The following is a 25,211-nucleotide window of genomic DNA, read 5'->3' as shown; positions in this document are numbered from 1 at the left end:
TTTTCAATGAAAACAGACCTATTTCTGTGAGCTGTTCAAGCTCATTCTTCAGTAACAGTGGTTCTAGGAAAGTACAGGAACTGAATAGGTTGCCTGGTGTACAGGTGCTCACTAAGTGGAAACTGCTATTTTTACTACTGCCATCATCATCATTATCATCATCACCATCAAATGGTATTCCAAATTTTATTATTGTTTATTTTCATATTAATGATTAGCATTCTAGACAAGCTCATTTCAAATCTTAGGTTCATGGTGGTAAATTGTCACGGGGTAAAGGCATATTTGAGAAGGTCCTGAACTTTAAAACACTGTGGCAGGAGATAGCAGGGACAAGAGTGAGGGCAGAGAGAAGGACAGTGTCTTAGCCCAGAGCAGCCAATGCTTAGGGTACTAAGCCCTGAGCATTGTATGAGAAGGTAACCAGAGGGGATCCCTACCTGTCACACTTGGCCTATATAAAGTTAAGGTCCCCATAAAGTTAAGGTCCATAGAAATCTCTGCCTTAGCAAACAAAATTAAAATGAATAGTTAGGTAGGGACACCTGGGTGGTTCAGTCAGTTGAGCATCTGCCTTTGGCTTGGGTCATGATCCCAGGGTCCTTGGATCAAGTCCTGCATTGGGCTCCTTGCTCAGCAGGGAGCATGCTTCTCCCTCTGCCTGCGGCTCCCTCCACTTGGGCTCACTTTCTCTCTCTCTCTGACAAATAAATAAAATCTTAAACAAAAAATGAACAGTTAGGGGCGCCTGGGTGGCTCAGTGGGTTAAGCCTCTGCCTTCAGCTCAGGTCATGATCTCAGGGTCCTGGGATCGAGCCCCGCATCAGGCTCTCTGCTCGGCAGGGAGCCTGCTTCCCTCTCTCCCTCTGCCTGCCTCTCTGCCTACTTGTGATCTCTCTGTCAAATAAATAAAATCTTAAAAAAAAAAAATGAACAGTTAGATAACCAGCTTTCTACAGAATTTGCCCTGCTTGGCCAGGTTAGCAGTTATGATATTTTTAAGTTCACAGGGCTGTTGCAAAACCTTAGCTTTACTTCACTTCTTCTATATGTTCTTTGAAGTACATGGTTACATTCTACAAATGTTAAGGTAACAGAGGAGAAAGTAATTCATTAGATTCTCTCAGGGCTGCACATTAGAATTTTCTGTAATGATGGACATATGTGTTCTGGATCTGTGCTATCCACTGTAACAGTCACTAGACACACGTGACTCCTGAGAACTTAAAGTGTGACTAGTGCAACTGAGGAACTGAACTTTTTATCGTATTTGACTTAAAATATAAATAGACACATGTGCCTTATAGCTACAGTATTAGAAAGTATAGTTCTAAACAAATTTTAGAATATATATATGTTTGTGTATATATGTACATATGTGAATATACATATATTCTGCATGTAAATATATACATAAATATAAACACAACTACATACCATGGAGGTATTGCAGGTTTGGTTCCAGACCATGGCAACAAAGCAAATATCACAATAAAATGAGTCAATGAATTTTTTGGTTTTCCAGTGCCTATAAATGTTTGTTTACATTATAGTGTGGTCTATTATATGTGCAATAGCATCACGTCTTTAAAAAAGTACATACCTTAATTTAAAAATACTTTATTGCCAAAAAGTGCTAACCATCATCTGAGCTCTCAGCGAGTCATGATTACTGACCACGGATCACCATAACAAATACAAAAATAATGAAAAAGTTTGAAATATAAGAATTATCAAAACATGACAGACACAAAGTGAGCAATGCTGTTGGAAAATTGACACTGGCAGACTTGTCTGATGTAGGGTTGCCACAAACCTTCAGTTTATAAAAATCGCAGCATCTGTTAATTGCACTAAAGTGATGCACAATATAGAGAGATATGTCCATATATATCCAAGTAAGTCACAGTGGACAAGATAAGTTCTTTAAAAAATTCTTATCTAGAAGAAGCAATTGAAATTCTACTACACAAAAATCAAGACGTAGTAGTCAGAGATTTTACCAAAAAAAAAAAAAAAGGTAAATAAAATCTTGCTGCTAGTATATATTATCCAGTCACTGTATTGGCAAACCATGGAGTTGTTGCTGTCATGAGAAAAATTTATTCACCTGGTTCTCAAACATCTTTGTCATCACTATTTTTGACTGCGTAGGCAATTTGAAAAAAAAAATAATAATTTCACACGCAAGGCCTTTAAAACTGGTTTCACCAATTCTACTAATGAAGAAATAACCCAAATTTCTGCCCATATCTCACTTAGGAAATTTCTATTAGATACAGAGAGCTGCTAAGAATTGTAATACATAAAGCTTTTAGATTTACCAGCTTTGGTCTTTTTTGCTTTCCCAAATGTTCCATGTGATTTCAAATAATAAGAGCCAAGTGGAGTAGTAATCCCATCTAAACCACAAGGCCTTGTAATAAAGAACATCTTGAAGATTTCAAAACTCAGCCCATTTACTCAAGCACCCCCTCACAGGTTATGATTCCACTACACATGGGGAAGGGAAGAATGAAAGGATGGGTTTGCCGTAAGCTTGTTTGGTTTTTGCTTCTAGACTTAACATTAGGAAAAACTGGTATTTCTACCAAAAAGAAAAAACAAGCTGAGATTTACCAAAAAGAACAAATTCGCTAATTACAATTATTTGTTGTGGGACAGACTTCCACAAATAGAGGTCTGTCTTTGGATCCTAGTTAAACACAGCTCACTAGTGAAACAGAAAAATTTTCTCACTATAAAGCAGTTCTACTTCTCAGATGGTCTTATGCTCTGATGCAAAGAAAATGGTCCTATAAAACTCCAGTAAATTGCCCTAATATAACCAGTGATGTTCACACTGTGGTTTCTTGGAAGAAGCAGGTGATAGGAATGGAGAAGACAGGTAATACAAAGGGGTTAGTTTTTCCTTTTGAGTATCTGTTAAATTTTTAAAAATATGTGTATAACTAATATAAAAATTAATTTCTTTAGACCTTACCAGAGATTAATGGACATATTCTATCTCAACAATTTATCATACTCTCTAATATTACAACTTAAATTCTCAGGAAGCATCTTGACCTCATTTGCCAAAAAGTTGATAAATAAGAACACACATTAGACCCTGAACTTGGACTCTGTCCTTGTCCAAGCCTAATTGGCTATTCAACTTTGATGAAAAACAGGGGCTTACAGGGAGTGGGAATCATCAGGGTCCCATTCATTCACTTTTAAGGGTAGATAATATTTTTTTTCATCCTGTCATTTTTGAGCAGCACCGAAATAACTGTCTCAGGTTGCAAAATGTCTGTTTAAAAAAGAAAACTAGACCATCAAGGAAAAAATAAGAGACTTGTGAGTTAAGAGGCAGATAAAATTCCTCCTATGGAAAATAGCATATCTGGTTTTATCGAACAGTGTGGATACAATCATGTTAGCCTTCCATGAGAAGTGATTTATTTTTGCAGTAAGCTACATAAACCTAGAAAGTAAAATAACATTTGTATGACTCAACTGTTGGCAGCCTTATCTGTAGGTATGAATTCACTCCCAATAAATGCACCCATGGGAGCATCCCTGATCTCATTTCGAATGTTTAAATAACAAGGCAAATACATCTGTGATGCTTCCTTCTGATGGATGGAAATAAATGGGCAACCTTACTATCTTTCCTGAGGAATCCTCCAGACACAGTGGAATGGCTCTCATCAAAAATTAAAGGCTTCGGAGATACACTCAAGGCAGCACTTCAAATCTGTGCATCGGTATGATTTCCAGCCTGTCTGGTATTCAGAAACTGCTGTTGTCTTCCATTTTTTAAATGATTTTTTGTCTTCTTATTTAGTATAGTTTTAAAAAATTAGTTTTCTAGGAGAATCTTCCCTTAAAATGTTAAATGTTCAAATACAGTCCACTTGTGTACCTCTTCACTGGCCTGAGTTCATTCTTTGTTATTGCTTCTGTATTTTAAATAGAACGTCACTTGCTTCAATTCGGTTCTTGCTTTTCAGGGATTTGACTTACGGCTAAATTGTCACTAATTTGGGCATGAATCTGATCTTTTCTGCTCCATTTTAACTCTAAATATTATGTTAGCATCTCTGTCCAAGCAATTAAACCTAACTCTACTAGTGATAAATTTTGTCTTTAATACACACATTCCCTCCCTAATGGAATCCCTTTATGGGGGGGGGGTGGAATTCCCTAATGGATAGGATATAATCAGCATCCGAAGAATGAACCGGCATCACACTATATTAAGATCAAAGCCATGTCTGACATATAAGTCTAATATGTTCTGCACATTTCAGAAATTTAAATAGATGCCTCATATATTTATAAAAGAGCCTAATACACTGCATTTTAAAAAATTTTTAAGTTTTAATTATTTAAGTAATCTCTACACATAACATGGAGCTCAAACTCATGACCTCAAGATCAAAAGTCACATACTCTCCTGACTGAGCCATCCAGGTGCCCCAACAGTGTTTTAATCATAGTAAATGCTCACAGATATTCCTTTTTTTCCCCTTCATGGCCTCATAGACTTACCCAGATTTTAGTTTTCAGTGTCTGATTTGTCATCAATTTCCCTGTTTTTGCTCACATTATGTTACTTTTTTGGAAAACTTCAAAACTTTCAGTAAATATTTTGGCCTCAAAAATTTTTAAATAAATAAATAGGCGCCTCTTGACATTTGAATGAGTTAGATAACATCAAGAGATAGATCTCAAAATGAGGATAGGAAACCCACACTGGTCGGTTAAAAAATCTGAGAGATGCTGATACCAACTACCAACTCCATATAATTTTCACTGTATCACTACTGTGGATGTATTACCATAATAAAATAGAGAAGAGATCATTTCAGAGGCAACTGCAGTGAAGAGGAAAAACCACCTGCTTGAAACTGGACTACCTTCGAATCCAGGCTGTCTCAACCATTAGGTGAGTGATATTAGGCAAATTATTTAACATGTCTCTACTTCAATTTCCTCATCACCAAACTGAGATAAGAACAGCGCCTTCTTGGGTGCCTGGGTGGCTCAGTCTGTTAGCATCTGCTGTTGGCTCAGGTCGTGATCTCAGGTCCTGGACTTGAGTCCTGAATTGGGCTCCTCGCTCAGCGGAGAGTCTGCTTCTCTCTCTGCCCCTCCCCGCTGCTCCTGCTCTCTCTCTCAAATACATAAATAAATAAAACCTTAAAAAAAAAAAGAAGAGTACCTACTTCATGGAATTTCTGCAAGAAGGACATGGAGTAAAAGGTATAAACTACTGAGAACAATGGCCAGCACATTTTCAAAAATATTAATGTTACCGTTATTATTTTACAACTTCTTTTCCCTGGCAGTTACTCACTAAATTTGCAGATTAGAGGACTGGAAGATGTCTTTCCTTCCTTTGTTCCCTTTTCTCCTTGCCCTGTCCTTTTCTTTTTGCCTCTTCCCTCCTCCTCCCCCTTCCCCTTTCTTCCTCGTTCTCTCGGCACCCTCTCCTTGCCCTTAGGATTTGGTGGAGGGTGGGTAGTACATCCAAGAAATTTGGATAGTTAAATGTCTCTTTAGACTCAAGGCTTACTAGCCACTCAAGACTAGTCAAATAAAAAAGTAAAGACAAACCACACTGATGTAAGATCTGAATACTAAGCAGTTCTCTGAGTAAAATTATCACTTAAAACATAAAGGATATCTGGAGCACCTGGGTGTCTCAGCTGATTAAGCATCCAGCTCTTGATTTCATTTCAGGTCATGATCTCGGGGTTCTGGGATCAAACCCCCACATCAGGCTCCACACTGAGTGTGGAGTCTGCCTCTCTCCCTCTGCTCACTCTATCAGTCTCTTTCTCTCTAATAAATAAATAAATCTTTTTTTAAAATGTAAATGAAAGGTGTCATAAAGTACAGATAAAATAATTTTAGTTACTGATCCATTTAATACATCTGTACCAGTGTAGCCAGCAACTTTATCCTCAGGACATCCTCTCTTCAATGTCTCTTATTTGATTACTTTTTTTAAAATAAATTTATTTATTTTCAGCATAACAGTATTCATTATTTTTTCACCACACTCAGTGCTCCATGCAATCCATGCCCTATATAATACCCACCACCTGGTACCCCAACCTCCCACCCCCCCGCCACTTCAAACCCCGCAGATTGTTTTTCAGAGTCCATAGTCTCTCAAGATTCACCTCCCCTTCCAATTTCCCCCAACTCCCTTCTCCTCTCTAACTCCCCATGTCCTCCATGCTATTTGTTATGCTCCACAAATAAGTGAAACCATATGATAATTGACTCTCTCTGCTTGACTTATTTCACTCAGCATAATCTCCTCCAGTCCCGTCCATGTTGCTACAAAAGTTGGGTATTCATCGTTTCTGATGGAGGCATAATACTCCATCGTGTATATGGACCACATTTTCCTTATCCATTCGTCCATTGAAGGGCATCTTGGTTCTTTCCATAATTTGGCGACCGTGGCCATTGCTGCTATAAACACTGGGGTACAGATGGCCCTTCTTTTCACTCCATCTGTATCTTTGGGGTAAATACCCAGGAGTGCAATTACAGGGTCATAGGGAAGTTCTATTTTTAATTTCTTGAGGAATCTCCACATTGTTCTCCAAAGAGGTTGCACCAACTTGCATTCCCACCAACAGTGTAAGAGGGTTCCCCTTTCTCCATATCCCCTCCAACACATGTTGTTTCCTGTCTTGCTAATGTTGGCCATTCTAACTGGTGTAAGGTGATATCTCAATGTGGTTTTAATTTGAATCTCCCTGAGGGCTAATGATGATGAACATTTTTTCATGTGTCTGATAGCCATTTGTATGTCTTCATTGGAGAAGTGTCTGTTCATGTCTTCTGCCCATTTTTTTATATGATTGCCTGTTTTGTGTGTGTTGAGTTTGAGGAGTTCATTATAGATTCTGGATATCAACCTTTTGTCTGTACTGTCATTTGCAAATATCTTCTCCCATTCCGTGGGTTGCCTCTTTGTTTTTTTGACTGTTTCCTTTGCTGTGCAGAAGCTTTTGATTTTGATGAATGTCTATACTGCCTAGAGCAATCTATACTTTAAATGCCATTCCGATCAAAATTCTACCGGTATTCTTCAAAGAGCTGGAACAAATAATCCAAAAATTTGTAAGGAATCAGAAGAGACCCCAAATCGCTAAGGAAATGTTGAGAAACAAAAATAAATCAGGGCTGGGGCGCCTGGGTGGCTCAGTGGGTTAAGCCGCTGCCTTCAGCTCAGGTCATGATCTCAGGGTCCTGGGATCGAGTCCCGCATCGGGCTCTCTGCTCAGCAGAGAGCCTGCTTCCTCCTCTCTCTCTGCCTCTCTGCCTACTTGTGATCTCTCTCTGTCAAATAAATAAAATCTTAAAAAAAAATAAATCAGGGCATCATGTTACCTGATTTCAAGCTTTATTACAAAGCTGTGATCACCAAGACAGCATGGTAGTGGCATAAAAACAGATACATAGACCAGTGGAACAGAGTAGAGAGCCCAGATATGGACCCTCAACTCTATGGTCAATTAATCTTCGACAAAACAGGAAAAAATATACAGTGGAAAAAAGACAGTCTCTTCAATAAATGGTGCTGGGAAAACTGGACAGCTATATGTAGAAGAATGAAACTCGACCATTCTCTTACACCGTACACAAAGATAAACTCAAAATGGATAAAAGACCTCAATGTGAGACAGGAATCCATCAGAATCCTAGAGGAGAACATAGGCAGTAATCTCTTTGATATCAGCCACAGCAACTTCTTTCAAGATATGTCTCCAAAGGCAAAGGAACCAAAAGCGAAAATAAACTTTTGGGACTTCATCAAAATCAAAAGCTTCTGCACAGCAAAGGATACTTGATTACTTCTAACAAGTAAGGCTGTAAACAGATGGCCCAAATGACTATGTGGCTAAGTGGTTTATCAATAAAACCTGATTTACTCAGTGAGTATGCCACTTACTCTTCTATAGGAAAAGCACACACAGCACATTATATAATTTTCTTAGACTTGAGTTCAAATGTTCCATAATTCTTTTTTTAAAAAAACATTTATTTATTTGACAGAGAGAGAGAGAGAGACAGCGAGAAAGGAAACACAATCAGAGGGAGTATGAGAGGGAGAAGGAGGCTTCCCGCCAAGCAGGGAGCCCAATGTGGGGCTGGATCCCAGGACCATGGGATCATGACCCGAGCTGAAGGCAGTTACTTAACAACTGAGCCACCCAGGTGCCCCTGTTCCATACTCTTACTATGTTTTGTTTTGTTTTTTCTTTTTTAAAGAATTTTAAATAGAAAACTGGGTTTTAAAATCACAGAGTGTGCATCACACATTTGCTGTACTAACATTAGATTATAAAACTGGGTGCAGTGTCAATTTAATTGCCAGCTGTAGAGAGACCAGATACATGGTAAATGATCAGTATTCATTGCTCGGTTTTCTTCATGTCCAAGATGCCATCACAGTTGTTAAGACCTTAAAAGATAAAATTAGGATTGGCAATTATAATTAAAAGATGCCATCGAAGGTAAGATACAACTCTACTTCAGAGTTCCCAAAATGTAAAAAATCTGTATCTGGAGATCAATGAAATATGATACTGTTATTAGCCATTAAGAAATACTTACTGAGGGCCTTCTATTGTCCATAGTTTTAGCATTGGGAACTGTTAGGTATATAAAAATACTATACATAGTCTCTGACCTTGGGGGATTTAAAGTACAGTTAAGGGGTGCCTGGCTGTCTCAGTCAGTTAAGTATCCAACTCTTGATTTCAGTGCAAGTCTTGATCTCAGGAGCAGGAGATGGAGCCTGCTTAGGATTCTCTCTCTCCCTCTCCCTCTGCCCCTCCTCCTTTCCCTCTAAAAAAAAAAAAGAAAAAAAAATGACAGCTTTAATTTTGGGGATTAGTCCGAAAAGAGAATCAGGGCATATTTACATTCAAATGCTACAGATTCTGTGCTATTTTATTTTTGTTTAATACTCAAGAGTTACTGTTGAACATTAATACTCTCCGTCAGGTACTGCTGGGCATATACTAATTACAGATACTAACTCTTATACAGAGTTCTACTGAACACATCATAAATACTGGAGAAAGAAACAAAGCAAAAATTGCAAGACTTGGGTCAGAAAATTTCAAATAAATTGCTTTAGTGTTCCTGGACTCTCTAATTAGGGGAAGAGGTCAACAAAAGCATCCTGCCCACATGGGAAGCAGCTACTCTATGTAACATTCAATACAGTCATGGCTTACAATAAGGAAGAATTGACTGCTTATTAAGAATGCTAAGGGACGGCTCGGTGGCTCAGCAAGTTAAGCACCTGCCTTCGGCTCAGGTCATGATCTTGGGGTCCTGAGATCAAGCCTTCTTAGGGCTCCCTGTTCAGCAGGAGTCTGCTTCTCATCCCCCTCACCTCTCGTTCTCTCTCTCAAACAGATAAAGTCTTTTTCTTTTCAAGAAATGCTAAAAAGTGCAAACTGCATCATCAAAATTTTATTGGGAAATATGAGTGAGGGCATATGAACTTCTTTGCAGTTGGTAAATATTATTTCTGATGAAACAGCATTTTTGTAAGAAAACATTGCTTGCGTTAAGACTTTAAAAAAACCTAAGTTATGGGGTGCCTGGGTGGATCAGTTGGTTAAGTGTCTGACTCTTAATTTTGGCTCAGGTCATCATCTCAGCATCCTGAGACTGAGAATAATGTTGTTGGGATCTGTGCTCAGCGGTGTGTCTGCTTCTCTCCCTCTCCCTCTGCCTCTGCCCCTCCCTCTGCTCAGGTACGTATGTACACTCTCTCTCTCTAAAATAAATTAATAAATCTTAAAAAAAAATACCTAAGTTATTTCTCAGGAGAAAACAGAGTTTGGGACCCTGGGAACAGTGAGGCCCAAGGACAACAAATATCATTTTAAACAAAAACTATATCTACTTGGAATTAGGCAGTTGTATGCTGCTGATACAGATTTACTTTATGTTATAGTTTTTAAAAAAGTAATTCTTGTCTTAAATGAAGAAGTAACACAGGGCAAGGATTTAAAGTACCTTTCCGGTGCCAACACGAATAAGATAGAGCATGCCAAAAGCGAGAATCAGAGATCACTATTAAACTAAAGGAAAAGACAACACTGAACATCATTTAATTCAAGGGTCATCTTCTGTGATATCTATGTATGAGGTGTTGTACCAACTGTGGGGAGAATCACAAAGACATAAAAACATATCCCTGTCCAATCTGATCTAATAGCAAAGGCAAGAAATTAACTCAAGTAAGTACACAGTAAAATATAATCAGCATTACAACAGAGTTACAAGAAAAGTGATCATACACATCACTTCTGTTGTTGATATCTTGGAAAGCTTGATAGAAGAGTTGGCATTTTATTATTATTTTTTAAAGATTTTATTTATTTGTCAGAGAGAGAGAGAGAGAGAGAGAGCATGCACAAGCAGGCAAAGGCAGAGAGAGAAGCAGGCTTCCTGTCGAGCAAGGGACTCGACCCCAGAACCCTGGGATCATGACTTAAGCCAAAGACAGCGGCTTAACTGACTGAGCCACCCAGGCATCCCAAGAGTTGGCATTTTAAACAGGCCTTAAAAAATGTGTAGGACTTTAATAACTGGAGTTGGGGGGAAAAAGCATTTTGGGCTAAGGGGAAAGCATGGAAAAAGAGAAAGTCATGTAATATTTAAGGAGTTGTGGGATGTCCTGCAATTAGTGCCCAATCAGGATGAGCACACAGGAGATAAAACAGAAGATACACATCAGGAATTGGAAGACTTTTCAAACCCAAGCCAAGAGGCTGGTCCTCAGAAAGGAGGCTTAAGGGATCCAGGTTTCAAGTAATCAAGGTTATGCCTTAGGAAGACTAGCTAGATGACAATGTCCAGGATGGACCAGAGGAGAAACAGGCTGCAGGAGAAGAGATCACTTAGGAAGCTACCATAATCATCCTAGCAAAAGGTACTACTGGAAAGAGAAGGTTCATGTATGAAAACTTTCTGAAGAAGAAATGATGGGATTAAATGTCAATCAGCTGGATAGGATTAATTTGATGTTTGCAGCTTGGGTATCCCAGAGGATAGGCAGAAAGTCTATAATCGGTGATGTGGGAGCCATAGGAGCCCTTGACCCTGAACTGTATAGTAATAAAGGGGAAGGACGGGTAGTAGTAAATTTTAGAGTATGCAGGCTTTATGGGATGTTGTTGTCTGAGCAGAAGGTTCAGAACAGAAAATCATTCAAGATGGCTTCCAGCTCTCTTTTGCCTGACTGCCCACAGAACAACTGTTTCAGAACTGCCTTTGGCCTTATTCCTTTGGCCTACTCCTCCATGAAATAAATATTGAGTGAGTGTGTACTGAGTGCCAAGGACTGTTCTAGACAGTTGGGGCAAATCAGTTAACAAAACAGAAAATAAAATTCTTGCTTTCAAGGAACTTGCATTTCAGTTGGAAGAGACAGACAAAAATTACAGATAATTAAATGAACACAGTATATTATGTTAAAAGTCAAAAATGGGATTACAAAGAGAAAAGACTAAGAAGTATGAGGAGTAGAGATTCTGGGGCAGGGGTAGGGGTAGAGATTACATTGAGAGATGCAGCAAGTCACAGCCTTTGCTTCCCAGCCCAGTGTTATTAACAAAGGGTACTGTTGGGACATCGTTAACCACATTCCCCAGCTTCGTCTTAATGAAAGCACATGAGAGGGTCATTAAGTTTCCACAGACTCCCTGACTTCTCACCACCATCCCTCACCTAACTGATCACATTCCTCTCTCGGCATTAATGGCCAGAGAGCTGAAAGCTAAATTTGTGATCTTCTTCCAAAACACAGATGGAGCCTCATGGCATTTTTTGTATTTGTTTCCATCTTACTTTCCAAACATTCGTTTTTCTACTGCGTTGATTTCATCACATGCTTTTACTCCTATTGTGTATTTTTTGTCGGTTAAAATCCAATTTAAATCTCCTGAAGTATAAAGAAATATGCAAAACTAAACTGTTCAAGTTATTTGTTTTTTATGATCTGGACCTCTTTTTCACACCCAAATTAGTGGTTTTAATTAAGGTCGAACCTGTTAATACACTTAAACGCGTAGCCTGTATGTCATCCAGTGAGAGGTCTATCTGCCTTCCCTACTGGTCAGACAGTTTGGATACTTACATGAAATTCACACAGCCGGTGCCAGCAGGTGGAGCGATCCAGACGAAGCTGAGGTTGGTTGTGGGCAGATGACTCACATGTGAGGCCACCACACTGCACATAAACTGGTTACCAAACTGGTGGTCAGACATGATCCCTAAGACACAGAAAGGAAGAGAAGCTGTCATAAAAACAACAAAACAAGCTCTTTCTTATCATGGCATGAACAATATTTTCTGGACATTTTTCTTGTATGCTAAGATTCATCATGTTGATGAATCTTTGGCTGCTCTGTAAGTTATGCAATTTTCCGTGTCCTGTTGGTAGAAGGATTTTAATAATTTAAAACATTTTTGTTACGGGGTAATCTACTAGTTTCATTGCTCTCGTAGTTGCTCTGCTTTTGATTTTCTTGATAGGTCTCTGTCCGTCAACAAAGACTACCAGGGCCATATCTACCGTATAACAAGGGTGGACTTAGTGGAAGTGTTTACAGCAAACAAGACTAAATTATATTGGGAACTGGGAAGTATCTCAGTAAGAGGATATCAGCAAAGGCTTGTTAAACTCTTTGGGCTTAAGGTAGGTCATTTTAGACAGTAGGGGGATCAAGTTGTCCTGGGAATTTCCTGATTTTAGTACTGAAATTCCTGCATCCTGGGACCACCTAATCTTGCTGGGGAGGTTATAGGGATACGTGGTTTTGCTTCTGGATTTGGTGCCATCAGAAAGTGGGGGCAATTTTATCACGGAGTGCCTTATTAATCTGTATATGGGAGACATGAAGAGTGACACAGCCTAAAGTTGTGATTGATAAAATTCAAGTCAGCATGGAGAGGGGGATGGTCATTTTTGTGATTTGCACCATGTTCTTGCTTTTGTTTGTATGCAGGTTTGATTACAAAGTGGTCTTGGTTTTGGCTCAAGCCATCAGTTTAAGGTGGCCCTGTCTGATGTTGATTGTCTGATGTCTGATCTGTAAAACCGTTTACATTCCATGTGAGAATACCACAGCCCAGCTGTGAGGGCCAGGTCAGCTCCCAGCTGAGCTATCTGGAGATGCTTTTCTTTTTTTAAGAAGATGAGTCTCTTAGTTGACATCTGATATAAAATATTTATTTATTATTATTTTTTTTTCTTTTTAAATTAGCATTTTTGTTTTCCTTGGGTAAATGAAATTCCAGTACCCAATAGTAGAATTACTGGATCATATGGTATTTCTATTTTTAAATTTTTTTTATAAATATATAATATATTTTTATCCCCAGGGGTACAGGTCTGTGAATTACCAGGTTTACACACTTCACAGCACTCACCGTAGCACATACCCTCCCCAATGTCCATAACTCTACCACCCTGACATAAAGTATTAACAAATAACTCAACACTAAGAAAATAAACAACTCAAGTTTTAAAAAATAAGCAAAAGACCTGAATAGACACCTCATCAAAAAATATACAGAAGACAAGTAAATATGTGAAAAGATGTTCAACATCATAGGTCATTAGAGTATTGCAAATTAAAACAACAATGAAATGCCAATTCCCAAACTATTAGGACCATAGTACAAAACAATGACAACACCAAATGCTGGTGAGGATGTGAAACAAAAAGAACGCTTGTTCATCGTTGGTGAGAATACAGAATGGTACAGCCACTTTGGAAGACAATTTGGCATTTTCTTATAGAAATAAACATATGCTTACTGTACGATCCAGCAATCATGCTCCACAGTATTTACCCAAATAAATTAAAGATTTCTGTCCACACGAAAACCTGCACATGGATGTTTACAGAAATCTTATTCATACTTGTCAGATTGGAAGCAACCAAGCTACCCTTCAATAAGTGAATGGAATGGAACTGTGGACACTCCAAACAATGGGGTATGTATTCAGAGCCAAAAGGCCATGAGCTACCAAACCATTACAAGACATGGATAAATAAATGCATTTTACTAAATGAAAGAAGCCGATGTGGAAAGACTACATATTGCATGATTCCAGCTCTACGACATTCTGGAAAAGGCAAAACTATGGAGACAGTAAAAACATCCCCAGTTGCCAGGGGTTAGGAGGGAGGCAAGGATGAAAAGGCAGAACATAAAGGATTTTTAGGGCAGTGAAACGATTCCATTTAATACTACAATAGTGGACACATGTCACTATATATTTGTTAAAACACAAAGAATGCACAACATTAAGAGTGAATCCTCATGTGAACTAGGGACTCCGAGTGATAATGATGTGTCAGTGTAGGTTAATCTGTTGTAACAAATGTATCACTGTAGTTCAGGAAGCTGACAATAGTGGGGAGTTGTGGGGGGAAGGGGAGCATATGGGAATTGTCTATACTTTCCATTCAGTTTTGCTGTGACCTAAAATGCTCTAAACCCAAATTTTATTAATAGTAATATTAATAAAAGTATCGCCAGGAATGAGCAATTAGACAAAAAATTCACTTCCAGGCTTCATGAACTTAGGCAAATGACTTACTCTGAAACCCAGTTTTCTTGTCTATAAAATGGAAATACCATGGCCTTTTCACCCCAAAGTTATTGTGAGAATGAAGTGATCCAATACATTGAGTAGAGTCCCCACCATGTTTGCACAGTTACCCTTTCTACACGTCATCATAACAGTTCATACCTGATCATCACAGCACTTGACCTACAAGGGGGTAGATCTTTAACTGCTATATTCCAAGCAACTATCTTAATGTCTGACACATCACATATAGTCAAGAAATGTTTTTTTCTGAATCAATACAAGAATGACTTAACTAAAAACATTAAAAGCAACAGAAAAGATATCACATATGTTATATTACCTAGTGAAACAGAATCTTCTAGAATAAAGGAATAGGTCATACTGGATAAAGAAAGAGAAAAACAAATCTGTATTTTGACATAGCCTAGTGGTGCCTTTTTTCTCATGCAAGTTTTTATTTTTTTAAGCTACATCTTGAGACGAAATTCATCAAGCCAGAGAAACCACAAGGTTAGGGAGGATAAAAGACTCCCCTGGGAAATCATAGAGTGCTGTAGCAGACTCAAAAGCCATGACTCAGGAATTGCCACTCGACTCTGTTTGGGCATAAAGCAGAAATCCTGCGTGTGTGTGGAAAATGACACATCTGACCAAAAAAAAAAAAAGAAAAAAAGAAAAAAAAATACAAGTATTCCAGCCGCAATCGTGTGGGAAGGGAAATGAATCAAACAAATAAGGCTTCAGGGTTTCACAGCCTTGGGAACAGAATTCACATTCAAGTAGCTCCCTATTCTTCAGAACCCCTCCTAGAAAGTGAGTCTATGTCTAGGCTGCATATTACTTCACAATATTTTATAAAATAGCTACACTGTTGTAATTATGACACACCCCACTCTGGGTAAATTTGCCACAGAACAACATTCTTGCCATCCAGCTGTCTGGCACAGTAGTTCCTCCAACAAGGTTGCACAATGGCATCATCTGAAGAGATGGGATAACTACTCTACTGGTTCCTAGAGATTCTGAATTAACTGGGTGGGGATACAGCCTGGATACTGGGAGTTTCAGAAGCTCACCAAGCAATTTCAATGTGCAGTCAAGAACATGCAAAAAATGTGTCTTAGAAGATGTTGTCCAGGCTTCAGAGCTTGGAATAATTCCAACAGGGCACCAATAGAACAGTTCAAAAGTATCCAGCACTGTCTTATACAAGGGCCCTGATAGTAATGCAAAATATTCAGTCCTTTTACCCACTAATCCTAGAACCACCCAAACATGTATTCTGAGGGCCTTATTACATACCTTCAAATACTAGGAGTGTGCAGTGGTCTTTGCTTTTTTTAACAAAGAGCCCTAACCTACTCTACTGCTTTCACATTTTCTTTTTGTTTTTAATTGAAGTATAATTATCTTACAGTGTTATATTCATTTTAGGTGTATAATGACCCAATAATCCAATACATTACCCCATGCTGATCACAAGGGTAATTTTTTTTTCACAAGGGTAATTTTGATACCCTTTATCTTTTTCAGTCATTCCCCCACTCACCTCCCTCTGCCAACCACCAATTTGTCCTCTGTATTTAAGAATCTGGTTTTCCCTTCTGTTTGTTTTGCTTCTTAAATTCCATATATTATGGAACCATATGGTAATTGTCTTTGTCAGACTTATTTTAGTTAGCATTATAACCTCTAAGTCCATTCATGTTGTTGCAAGGTGCAAGATCTCATTCTTTTTTTGCGGCTAACATTCTATCATATATATACAACATATGATAATAAATTTTTTTATGCATTCATCTGTGGATGGACATTTGAGTTGCTTCCATATCTTGGTTACCACTTTTTTTTTCTTTTCAGTGTAACAGTATTCCTTGTTTTTGCAGCACACCCAGTGCTCCATGTAATACGTGCCCTCCCGATTTTAACTGGCATTTTCTTTGAAAATATCTAAAAGTTGGTCAGAGCTGCAACTATTAGCAATCTGTTCATCTTAATATTGACCAGCAGGAAATAACAGTATTTACAGAATACCCACTTGGGCTCAAACATTCTGTTAGGCCCTGTGGAGGTGCACAGAAGAAACACAGGCTGTGGTCCCTATCCCGAAATGAGTGAAGAGTTATGAAATAGGAGAAGAGTGACTAATAGAAACAATTGCAATAACGGTTATGATAATACTTAATTGAGCACTTAGTATGGCTTAGTGCTATTGTAAGCATTTCATGAATATTAACTTACTTGAGGCTCTTAACAACCCCCCATGATGTAGGAGCTGTTAGTTTCTGCATTTTACCTGTGATGACCCTCAGACAATGCAGATAAAAGAATGTGTTCCTGGTCATAGAGAAAGTGGAGAGTGTAGTGTGGGTTCAGACCAGAGCCCTTGCAATCCAGTCAGAAATGGCACTATTGAAGAGGGAGGCTGGAGCAGAGTCTTGAGAGAAAAGCCACGATTTCCCATGTTTGTTTTTACATGAGGCAGCAGAGTATAATCAAGAGACTGTCCCCTCACTCTGCCACACATGGCTGAATGACCTTGTCAGGGTACCCCCTCTCAAGTTTCAGTTCTGGCATCTGTAAACTGCTGGTCCGTGATCACTAAGACCCCCTTCAGTTCCATAGCTCTCTGAGTACAATCCAAAAGAATAGAAGAAAATATGGAAGGAAATCTCACAAAGGCAGACATAATGAGCAGAGGTGCAAATATTAAATGAGTACGAAGAGGAGGGCCGTCAGACTCAGCTTCTAGAGTTCTATGAAACAACAATTTACTGCCTCCGCCACAGTGATCTTAATGGCTTGTGTCATGAAAGACGTATACCATCTAATTAACATAGGTGATTTGGGAACCTATTCTTGGGACAACTGAAATTTGAATTTGATAATGAATTTAAGTTTACGATGGTGCTTTCCCTGCTGCATGCTGGATAATAGGATATATACTGAGTTTTTAATATTACTAGGAAAAGGGAAAATCAGATCCGCAATAGAACTTAATTACATGTATCTCAGGGATATACATACTTATTAAATGTATATGTGTGTGCCACAGTAATAATAAAAATTTTATTTCCTTGCTGTGTGTACATGTAAACTCTCGTGCAAAACACTGTTCATGTGGAACTTCTTCCTCAGAGAAAAAAGCTGTACTTTTCCAAGTACATTATGGACTCTGAGAGACAATAAGCACTTCAAGAAGTATGGCTCTCCTGACCTACCTTTGGGTAAAGAAAGTCAAGTACAATTTCAAACTCTGAAGTTCTACAAATTAATAACTTGTCTAGCAAGATCTTAAAGCATCCATGTTATAAACACATTTTCTTTTTGAATATTGTGTATATACACTTGAAAAATAGAATATTCACAATCTAGCCACACTTTCTATATTAGAGTCAGTACAACTTTTTGACATAGTATGAGTGTTTTAAATTCATCAAGGCATTCGAACCACTGGATATCTAGTGTAAAAATATCTCATATTTGTCTTCTTAATGATTACTGTGGTTAAAGGATATAAATCTATGCCAGAGTTTCCTTTACCCACATTATACTTCTGCAAGATGAGGCTCACAGTGTCTTTAATTGTTCTAAAGTTGCTTCCATGATTCCTTTCAAGACAGTGATACACATTTCTTTGCCTTCTGGGATGTCATTTTCCTTGACAAGTCTTCAGTTATTTTAAGTTTGTGACTAAACCTTGTATGAACTCTATTTTCCCAAAGGAATAGCTTTCTAAGCTTTTAATGTGCACACCTTGGATCTTCAGAACTGTAACTGAAAGTTCTATAATTTCCTCCATCTCTACAACAAAATGCACATAATTTCATAAAAATGTAGGCCATTCACTTCTAAGAAGCACACCGAAGACTTTATTACTCAAAATAACCAATGTAGTGGAAAAGTTACACATTTGTGTTGGGTTTATTCCATATTTTGTAGATTAAAGATGTGGATAACTCCAATCTGTTTAGTGTGTGATTTGCCATGGTTAGTGTGAAAGTGGGTAGAAACTTGCCCTGGTTTAAACTAGTTTATTTTTCACAGATTTCAAGCACTACGATATCTGTGTATGAGACACTGCCAAGGAAACAGCAAGTACCATAGTATTACAACTTTTTGTTCGTGAAAAATGTAGCTTGCATATTTTTAAATGATGAAAAGTTAAAAGAAATATTATTTTACTATTTCAAACACTTTCAGAAAGTACAGTAGAATGCTGTTGTGTCAAGAAGTTTTAGTAATCTATTAACTTATGTCTACATGAAGAGCAGAAGATAAGATAAATATTTAAGGTGATTTCTAATTCATTTAATTTTTATCATTTGCTCTTTCCTTAAAAGGGGTTTCTAAAGGCTTCAATCAGTTAATTAAAAAAAAAAAAACTGGGGCGCCTGGGTGGCTCAGTGGGTTAAGCAGCTGCCTTCGGCTCAGGTCATGATCCCAGCGTCCTGGGATCGAGTCCCACATCGGGCTCCTTGCTCAGCAGGGAGCCTGCTTCTCCCTCTGCATCTGCCTGCCATTCTGTCTGCCTGTGCTCGCTCTCTCCCCCTCTCTCTCTCTGATAAATAAATAAAATCTTTAAAAAAAATAAATAAAAACAAAAATAAAAACCCAGACCCTTTGGCAAATCTGGTTTGGAAAGTTAGTGTTGTATTGTAAGTGAATAGGGAAAATGAATTATGGAGTTCCTCTTAGTCATTTTTTAAATCTTTTCATTTGATTTGAATAAGAGTAACTGTTTACTTACAGAATTTGACTTGTCTATTATTTGCCTTCTTCACTAAGTTAATATACTCCAACATTTCAACAAAGGTAACGTGATTTTACAGGCTGAAAAGTCATCACAGAACTTTCTGAAAACATCCTTACTGCAGCTTATCTGTGAAGCACCAGCCTGATGAAAATGGATATGAAAGGAACAGCTCTCGAGTTGTGCTACTAGATAATGAATAGTTCGTGCACACATGCTCGCCTATATACACACTGGGTATTGTTTCATTTTTAAAACATTGATTTAAAGGCATTTGGTTTCAGGCGTAAGTCTAGACGCAAAAAAGCACGAAAACCTTTTAAAACCATTCTGAAATTGTATGTCTATGGGCATAAGTTAGAAAACGTATGAGGATTCACGCTATTTCCACCCCTCTTGTCAGTTATACACAAAAAGATGTTCTTTGAAGTCAACCTGATTCTTTCCTCACTCACCGCTGTTACAAAGATGAGAATTACTGCTGTTGCCTTCCCTCTCTTGTCCTCTTCCAGCCCTGCCATCGGCTGAATGCCTTCTCCGCGCCCAGTGTTTTAGCCCTACTATTGCCTTACTAGTACTAGAGGGACAATCGTCCGGAAGGGTTAAAGCATAGACCCTGCAGCCAGTCTGCCTGGGCTCAGATCCTTGCTCCATTACCGAGGAGCTATGGAACCTTGGGCGGGTTACTCAAAAACTCTGTCCCTCAGTTTCCTCTCCAGGAAAATGGAGATGGTTGTAATAGCGTGGTCACGAAGACTGAATGGGTACACAGCACAGAGTTAGCACTATACATGTTGAATATTATCATTCCCATTTTGGAGACCAAGGAGAATTATCCAGAACTAGTGATTTTAAGTGACTTGCAAGGATACCAGAGCTAGGGAATGACACTTAAACACATCTTCTATTTTACACTGTGCCCTGGCTTCTCCCCTACCTGTATCCTTACATGGAAGTACCTCAATTCTGGGACAGACCCCAATCCTGATCCAAAGGAAATCCTGTCCAAACAGAATGATGGAGAGCAAACCATCTGAGAGTAAGCAGGAGGAGGACCCCTTTCTCCAGATATAATTTTAGGTCCTCCTCCTCCATCCCCCTCACCCCATCCAAACCCCTTAATTTCTCATCAAAGAATTATTGGATACTCTTTGCCCTCTTGGTAGGCACATCTCTGAATGAGATATGGATATGAGTGAGACATCTTTAGGTCAAAAGTGCTCCCCTAAAGATCAAAGCCATTCAGTTATCCTTAGGTCTATTTGGCCACTGAGTTTGACAGAGGAGCAACTTTTCCAAAGAGCTAAAGTGCAAAAGTTTGCACTAACTCAAGTTCTCTGATCCACTGGTTCAAAGTATACCTCCACTGCCCCCTCCTAACACTGCATACCACCTCCCCTCTCCCATTAACTTCTGCTGCTGGCAGGGAATCACCACATACCGTCTGCACCCAGACTTTGCAAACTGACCACACCACACTGACTACCTGGGCAGAACTCTATTTTGCCTCCTTACCTGCTGCCTGCTCCTCTGACTTGCCCTGGTATATGTTGGATTCACGGTACAACTTCCAGGCTAGAAGTCAGATTTTACACATTTGCAGGAAAGAAAAAACCAAAGAGGGAGACGCTTCAGAGATATAAACCCAAGCCCATGTAGGAGGTTGAAAAGAACCTCAGAGGCAAGGCTTTCTTAACAAAACAAAACATCCTGCATAAATAAAACTTGATACCATTGGAATAGCAATTCTCCATTTCATCTTTCCCCCCAGTCCCAGGCAACCAGCATTCAAGTCTCTGCTTTCATGAGTTTGACTATTTTAGAAACCACATATAAATAGAATCATGCAGAATTGTCCTTTTGTAACTCGTTTATTTCAGTTGGCATACTGTGGTCTAGGTTCACCCATGTTGTCACATATGGCATATTGCACTGTAAGTATATAGCATATTCTATTTATCCATTCTTCCGTTGATGGACATTTAGGTTGTTTCCATTCCTTGGCTATTGGGAAGTATGCTGCAGTGAACATGAAAATGCAGATATCTCTTCAAATTCTGATTTAAACTCCTCTGGGTATCTACCCATAAGTGTTATTGCTGGATCATATGTTATTTCTATTTTATATAAAATACGGTATCACTGAGGCTCTGGGGATACTACTGATACCTCAGTTATAAACCACAGAATACAATCTAGCTAATTAAAGGAATGTTGAGTGAGATGAGGCAGCTTCTCTGGGAGACACACAGAAATAAACCTGGATGCCGCCCAGCAAGGAGTTAAGTCCACAGGACCGGGCCAACATAAAACAATAGCTGACACCACCCTCTCCTTGACATCAACCATATATGGACTAAAATAACAGAACATTCACCTCAGCTATTAAAAAAAAAATAAGAACTTTCCATGACTGTACTTGATGGAATATGGATGTCCCATGCTCAGTCCCCAGCTCATACTGCACTCTTCTGTATCCAAGTCTCACGAGGTTGTTCTAGATAGCAGGAGGAAACTAAGTTACATGCCTTCACCCCTACATAGGAAGTATGAGAATTCTATTTTGGAATAGTGGTACTCACAATATGGGAAACTTTATAAACATGTTGGATAACCATAGATGGCCTATGTCTACCACAGAGCAAGTTCAGACTCTATGAAGTTCTGATCCCAAAACAGCTAAAATAACTCATAGCTTTAAACAACCATGATTTTTAAGACTATGTCCATGAATGTACATATTGGGTTCCTTATCCCTTACCTTGCGTGAGCATTCTGTCACAGGAAAGATACTGCTTATAGCACCGAATCTATTTGATAGAACAGGCAAAGGCTCCCCATCCCCTTCCTGGAAGCCTAACAGATTTCCCAAGGAATCACATCAGAACAGATAGTGTGCCTCTGCTTTCCAACTCTGGATGGCATAAATCTGCAACAAATGGCAGACATCCTCTTAACAATCAGAGTTCCTGCTAAAGAAGGAACATCAGTGAGTTAGCATAATTTTATTAGCTCAACTAAAGAACACTATCTATCTAGTCTTGGAGTTTTTATTGACCTTTCCCCCAACCTATCAACCAATTAGAAAGTCCTTCTGATGTTCCCTCAAAATTTTCTCAACTCAGCCCCCTCTTACCTAATCTTCCTACTATGGCCTTATTTCAGGCTTTCATTATCTCTTTTTTGACCAGTACCAACAACCAGTACCAATTGGTCTCTTTGAGTTCAGTTTTGCTTCTTCAGGCTAACTCTCAGTCTCTTTGTAAAATGCAAATCTGATTTTATCATTCCACTGATTTCAATCCTTCAATGGCAATCCACATTTATAGAAGGAGGCCTAAGTTCCTCAGGGTAACATTCTGTCCCCGCTATTTCTCTGGACTCATTTATCATGATTCTTACTCACTTCACATTCCATCAAGACAAAATTGTATAAAGCTGTATGCACACACCTCTAGTTTTGCTCTTATTCTCTCTGCCTAGTCTAGGAGTCAGCAAACTATTGGCCCATGGTTCAAATCTGGACCATGGCCTGTGTTTGTATTACCACTGAGCTAAGAATGAACTTTATATTTTGAAAAAGGTGTAAAGCAAAAAGAAAAATATGTAATAGAGACATATCATCATGATCTAAAAAGCCTAAAATATTTACTACCTGGCCACTTACAGAAAAAGTTTCCTGACCTCTGGTCTAAGTACCCTTTCTTCCTCTCACATGTTTAAACCCTTACTCATCACTTAATACGCATATGAGGTCATAATTCATCTCCTCCATGAAGTTCCCCTGTAGAATCTCTTCCTGTATCCCAGATTAACGTTAGGAACAGCCCCATGCTCTCACAATACCCAGAGAATTGTGCTGTTATTGAACCTACCCATTGCATTACAAAGAGTTACCTGTCTTCCTCATTAAACTGTTAAATTTGTGTTATGAATTTTTTAAACACCAAATCTATGACAGGCACATGATAGATGTTTATGGAATGAAATGGTGCTGAATAAAGGTGTTAGTAATGACATCATGTGGTAACACAGTCATTTACATGGCAGGAGCTCTCCGTGGTACTGAAGATCCTTCCTCCAGCTTCTTTCCAGAACCTTAAGTTTTGTATTTCTCAATTATCTTCACCAGCTTCTGTAATCGCTTCATGACTTCTCCTGACACTTTCCACTTGACTTCCTGTAGAATACAAACTCTTGCCCAACTCTCTTCTTCTCCAATTAACTATACATACCTTTCAGTTAAGGCATTTATTGTCTACCAAACAGTCATAGGCTCTCCCACACTCTCTAGTCTCTCTAGTTCAAAAGGGCTGGGTGAATAATTTTGACCAATGGGATACTAGCAGAAATGATGCACACTCTTTACTAGTTGAAACTCAGAATAGAATGAGTTCTCTGGGTTCCTGTATTCCCTCGCCTTGATGGCAAAAGAAGCCACACACTAAGTTGGCATAGTCACAGTATGGAAATACCTTAGATTGCTGAGTCCCTGCATGGAGGGCAACTACCCTAGAATCTCTGACTTGTATAGAGCTGTTGAATAAAGCTGCAATTTGGGGGTTAATCTCTTACCATAGCAAAACTTAATTTCTCTGATTAATACATCCTTTTAATATAATAACTCTTATCACAGTTCATTTACTTCTAGTTCCTTCACTAGATTATAAATTTCTTAAAAGAAGTGGTTTGCTCCTATTGATTTTCACAGCACCACTCAATAATTGTTTGCTAAATGGATGAACAGACTGCTAAGTCTGCTTTCCTCTTTTCCATGACATTTCCTACTTTCAAAAAGAACAACAATCTGTTTATCTTACAGCTGTCAAAGGAAAACTGTGATGAGTGTAATTTCCTCATATGTGAAATATGGAAAACAATAGTACCCACCCCACTGCGTTCCCCAATTAATGTATGTAAGGTATCTAGAACAAAACCCAGCACATAATAAATATACTACATAAATGTTGGCTATTATGACATCACTAAAACTTCTTTTTAGGATCCCTAAATTTCTATCCATGTCCCCAGTGACTTACAAAATCAATGATTTTTTTTTTCTGGTAAAGGCATTGATTCAATAACTCTAGTCTTTGTTTTCTTATAAAATTAATAAATTTAAAAATGTTAAATCACATATAATATAAAAATACAGTTTATACATGTATAATGTTATAATTATTGCAAACAGTTTATCTATTTATATTATGGTAGCAGCTTAAGCACCACAAGAAAACATTGGCAATGAATGAATTCTGACAATGAAACATATTTCATGTTTTTAGCTCATGTGATTCCAAATCAGATAAAATATCAATACATTTTAAAAGACAAATCACAGGAAAATATGATGTACACTACTTTCATTAAATTCATTCATTCATTCATTATTCATTTATAGAGTGTGAGTACTCCTGGGGGTGCGGTGGGGGTGAGAAAATCTTAAGAAGGCTCCACGCCCAGTGTGGAGCCCAATGTAGGCCTTAATCTCAAAACCCTGAGATCATGACTTGAGCAGACATACAGAGTTGGATGCTTAACTGATGGAATGCCCCATCTTTTTACATCTTTTAAATTCTGTTGTCTATGACTTTCTTGAGATGGCATCATTAGTCACAGTGAACTATGATGTCCTTACATGCAGGGCTCAATCTAACGACCTGGAGATCATGACCTAAGCTGAAATCAGGAGTCAGATACTTAACTGACTGAGTCACCCAGTGGCATGAAACAAATTTAATTTTATATTTGAAATTATTTTACCTACAGTTTCTAACTGAAAAGACACCCCAAATATATATTTAAAATACTCAT

The 25,211-nt window shown here is 38.4% G+C and overlaps 1 protein-coding gene across 3 annotated transcripts in view; it reads right to left on the bottom strand.

Moving 5' to 3' along the window:
- RELN (reelin) overlaps positions 1–25,211 on the bottom strand; it is a 495,439-nt gene that overhangs the window by 350,432 nt on the left and 119,796 nt on the right. For all 3 annotated transcript variants that reach the window (XM_004739578.3, XM_004739579.3, XM_045089693.1), the window contains exon 3: positions 12,176–12,311. In XM_004739578.3, the coding sequence (XP_004739635.2) occupies positions 12,176–12,311 (136 nt within the window). The remainder of the gene's footprint in view (positions 1–12,175; positions 12,312–25,211) is intronic.

This window comes from Mustela putorius, unplaced genomic scaffold, assembly GCF_011764305.1.
Source record: "Mustela putorius furo isolate JIRA1106 unplaced genomic scaffold, ASM1176430v1.1 tig00003845_pilon_pilon_pilon, whole genome shotgun sequence".
Classification (NCBI taxonomy): Eukaryota; Metazoa; Chordata; class Mammalia; order Carnivora; family Mustelidae; genus Mustela; species Mustela putorius.
The sequence above is the reverse complement of the archived record's forward strand: the minus strand, read 5'-3'. Positions and strand labels throughout refer to the sequence as shown.